General features: G+C 41.9%; 1 protein-coding gene across 1 annotated transcript; it reads right to left on the bottom strand.

The window, feature by feature from the left end:
• Positions 1-1,849: 1,849 nt before the first annotated feature.
• LOC122651737 (UDP-glycosyltransferase 86A1) lies at positions 1,850-4,119 on the bottom strand. The gene is made up of 3 exons (XM_043845249.1): positions 3,575-4,119; positions 3,297-3,499; positions 1,850-2,554 (listed from the first exon to the last, which is right to left on the bottom strand). Exons 1-3 carry the CDS (start codon positions 4,107-4,109, stop codon positions 1,850-1,852), a joined length of 1,443 nt encoding a protein of 480 aa, XP_043701184.1. The 5' UTR covers positions 4,110-4,119.
• Between the last annotated feature and the right edge of the window lie 568 nt (positions 4,120-4,687).

Genomic DNA, 4,687 nt, shown 5'->3' with positions numbered 1-4,687 from the left:
ATACTCATAGATGTCTTCCTTGTAAGGAAGCAAATCCATCTAGGCTCATGTGTCGCTATTTTATGTTGTGCCTAGCTCGATAGAATAGTGTTGGATGCCATCTCCCATGTATTGAATTGAACATTCACTTCGCTCCTCGAGTGCTCGCACGGCTTTAGGAAGATAAGGGGAACACAAAGCTTCTTTGCCTACTTATAGAGTTGGGGAGAGATTGACCGAGCCATAAAAACAGACATCATTAGCTGCTTTGACAACATAAACCACAAGGTACTGAATCAAGCCTTGAATGAATACATTGATGATCCACAATTTATCAATCTCATTCATGCTTTCCTAACTACCAATATCAGAGATAAAGAAAAAAAGAGCTATGCAGAGAGTCACGGTTTTAAGAATCAAGAATCGGATCTTGAATCGGTCAATTCGGATTAACTGACCCCAATTTCAGCAGATTCATGGTCTAAAACCTTAGAATCATTGACTTTTCAGATTTGAGGATCTAACTCTAGGTGTTTTGGGACCTATTTTGGCCAATTCTAATCCGATCTGGATTGAAATTGGTGGGAACCAATCCCCTGTGATTCTGTGTTAGCATGGGTTGAGGTATCGGTATCGTATCAGATGATACGTATCGATATCATAAGTCACCGATCTTGATACCACGTTGATACCGGTTCGATGAAACAATATGAACAAAAGGTAAAACAATAAAAATAACCTAATTTTTTAAAAGAAGAATCAGGGGTAAACTTGTCCGATATGACTGATCCGTGCCAATCCATATTGGTATCGTATCGATTTTACATGATCGATACCGTGTACTAAAACCATGATATTCTATTATGGGTAAAGCTTGATATCCGTGCTTGTTTTTGTTTGTTCCAAGAGCTAGAAATGCTATTGTTGATGCTTTTGCTAGGAGGGTCTTGTCCTTAGCAAGGAGGACAATAGTGTATCTCGCTCTTTTGAATAGACTGATTTTTTACCAAGAAAAAAAAAAGAAATATTGGTGATTCTTCCCCAATATGGGTGGTCCTCTGGGGGGTTGAGTTATGACCTGAATGTTTGGGAGTCGTTTATACTGGGGGCAATTTTGTACTTTTGGGGATTAGGGTTTCTCTATATTGTATTGCTCAAGACATTATATATAGAGGATTAGGGCTTGTATCATTATCATCGAAATAGTGGAAGCTCAACTTATCGCTGGACACTATCCACCTTAGGTGAACAACGTAAATCTGTATGTTGTGCATTTGTGATCTTCTACGTTTGGTTTTTAGCAAACCGCTATTCCACTGCGTCATTAATTTCTAATATATTATATGTGGCAGCCATCCAAAAACAACAATTACTTTATTTTTTTCCCCTTGGATGGGTTTACAACTCACAACTTGGAATCATTACAAAAGTTTTATAGATCATTACAAAAAATATTAAAAAACAAAAAAAGAAAAAAGAACTTTACCCGAGAGTATGGCCTAAGCCAACAATCCCATGAGCCTATCTCTTTTCTTCTCATACGAAAAGATGAATCTGGATCAGCTACCTACATGGGGACGGGTGGGGACAGATCTGAACTCTCCATGGGGGTGTGGGATCTGTCCCCTCCATGGGGCGTGTGTCCCACACCCCCATGGAGAGTTCAGATCTGTCCCCACCCATCCTCATGTGGGTAGCAGATCTGAACTCCGAAAAGACACCTCTGTTCACTTGTTTTAAAGAGGAGAGAGATAGACACACGGGAGTGTTGACGTAAACTACACTCGCGAACAGAAAACTACTTCCTACTACTAAACTCAAATTAATCCTTAAATTACAGATTTGGGTGGAGAGAAGTATCACAGATGGATCAGATCCGGTGTGGTTTAGCTGCAGTCCGGTTCGTGAGGTCCACAATGAATCGATCCAGATTTCTATCCGATGACCCACCCGCCGCAATTGCATTCTCCAATGCCTTCCTCACCTTCTTGATCTCCACCCTACATTCCTCCCCTTCTTTCCCACTCATCAGACGGTTTATATTATCCGCTACTCCATCTTTTGTAACCCGTTTCCTACGGCAGAGATCCATCCCGATCATCCAATCATCTACCACTAATTTCCTATTTGTAAACTCATCCGTGTATAGAGGGAAGCACAACATCGGAACCCCACACCATATGGTCTCCATTATAGAGTTCCAACCACAATGGGTCAAGAACCCACCAACGGCTGGATGCTTCAGTACTTCCATCTGACGGCACCACTGCACTATCAACCCTCTCTCTCCCATCTCTTCCCTGAATCCATCGGGTAACGGGTCGACCTCATCAGAACTCACGATATCCGGTCGAACCACCCAGACAATATTAGCATTGCTGAGTTGGATCCCCTTAGCTATCTCCACGATTTCCTCCTTGCTGACGTGTGCGTAGCTACCGAATGACACGTAAAGCACCGAACCATCAGGCTTAGTGTTGAGCCAATGGTTGCAGTCGCTCTCGGACCACAGGCTCGTTGCCACTAGACTTTTGGTCGAAAAAATGGGACCCACTGTGTAGAAAGGCTTTTCCACCTGTAAATAAGGGTGTCAATTTGGAATTGAAACCGAAAATCGAAATCGAAACCAGATTGAATATATCAAATCGAATGAAGTTTGGTTCCAACTCAGAAATAGAACCGAGTTTGGTTCGATTCCGATTCCAATATAGGAATCCAATTTCAGAACTGAAACCTAATATATTATAGTATATTAGTACATTACGATGGGAGTATTCTATGTGAGGGAGCACATGGGCCACGTGCGCGTGGCAGCTAATGAGAGTGCGCATGCTGGCATCTCAAGGGGCGAGATTTCTACCATTTCATGGGGGGAGGGGGGAGGGGTCATTTTGCCCCCCACAATGTTTGGGCTTTTTCCCTCATGTATGGGTAGATTTTCTAGGCTCCCCAAAGGCGGTTCTATATCTGGGCATGGTCACCCTCTCACTGTTCATGTGATGGGGTGATAGGTCATAAATCCCCCCTTCTTTTGTCTTTTTTTTTGTGTTTTTTGGTAAAACCCCCTTCTGTTGTCAGATTCCAGAAGGAGAGGGAGTCCTCTCTCATTATTGTATAATTTGGTAATGTAATATATTATAATATATAGACCAAGTATAGGAACTAGAACCGAACTATGTAAGAATCAGAACCAAAACTAGATTCGATTTGAGTATCGAATTTTAGAATCAATTTAGTTCTCGCTTCGATTTCGAATCACGCCAACATTCTCTGGAACTGAATCAAATAACCGATTCCAAAGCGATTTACACCCTTACCTGTAATGCCGAGATTACGTTGGGCTCCAGCTCTTGTACACTGTTGGATATCACAAAATCAGCTACTTTGGCTTGATCGAACGCCTTGTAGATGATCTGATGACAAACCGTTGATATGTCGGTGTCTTGTAAGTATGATGTTAGATCGGTCAGTTCAATCGACGATACACCGGGTATGTAATCTATGGGGTCCTCTCTCTTATCTGTACCGGCAACACACATAATCATGTAAGCAATTCAACTAAACAAAGAAGAAATTAGATAGTGAATGATAGTACCATGACAAGCGAAGTGACAATTAGTTTTGAGAAGGTGGAGGTGATAGTAGATACTGAAAACCAAAGCCGGTTCGGTCCAAAAAGAGACGTAAAGGAGACCAAATTTCTTAGCGATCGTAGAAGGCCAAACGAAGTAAGTATCAGCAATCAAGCAAGTGACGGACGGTTCAGATTTAACGATTTTACCCACGAGAATTTCGACGTGAGCAGAGAAGACGTGAAGGAGAGAATTCATGAATTGATCGTGGTTCAGTGACCGGTCGAATTCCACGGGTAGACCATCTGAAATGGTTTTATAACGTATATCCAGACCGGCTTTCCGAGCTCCGGCGAAGTAGTCGTGGTCGTCGCCGTCGCCACCACCTCGTGCTTTGGATGTCTTGTGTTGGACGCATTCGGTGTTGATGAAGGTGATGGTGAAACCCTTTGATGCAAGCTTGAGAGCGAGATTGACGGATGGGATTACGTGACCTTGGAGAGGATATGCAATGAAGATTGCGTGTGGCTTTTGCCCATCTTTTTCCATATTCACCATTTTTTTCTTTCTTTCTTTCTTTGTTTCTTTCTTGTGTACGTTGTAGAGAGAGATACAGAGAAAATGGAAAGAAAGACAAGGAAGTGAAGCTATTTCTTTTGGGTTTTGTTGGTTGTGGTCGGCGGAGCTGTAATGTCTCTCAACTCTAGATTCCCCTTTTTTGTTTGGTAAACTTCTCCCAACTCCAAATTGAAACCGCTTTGACCGGAAATGTACTTTCAATATTGAATTTGAAGAATCCAAGTCCTAACAAGTGGTATCACAGTCAAGATTGTGGTAGAATCAGAATGTGTCATTCGAATATCCTTCCGCCACATGTATAAGGAAAAGTAATAATCCCATATAGGAATTTGAGTAACACCGATGTGGAAATTTCAGTTTTAGGGTTAAACTAGAATAATTATCAACTCCAATTTGCAGGCACCTCCTTGGATAGTGTTTTTGGGTAGGAGATAGGGTGGTCATTTCTGTCCCTATGTGAGGAATTGGAGGAATTGGAGGGGACAGCGAATTAGAGGGGATAACGATTCCTCATAATACCCTCTGAGAGTTCAATTAGATTCCAAACCTCATTTATT

This window comes from Telopea speciosissima, chromosome 2 (genome assembly GCF_018873765.1).
Source record: "Telopea speciosissima isolate NSW1024214 ecotype Mountain lineage chromosome 2, Tspe_v1, whole genome shotgun sequence".
NCBI classification, from domain to species: domain Eukaryota; kingdom Viridiplantae; phylum Streptophyta; class Magnoliopsida; order Proteales; family Proteaceae; genus Telopea; species Telopea speciosissima.
This window is presented reverse-complemented; position numbering and strand designations above follow the sequence as displayed.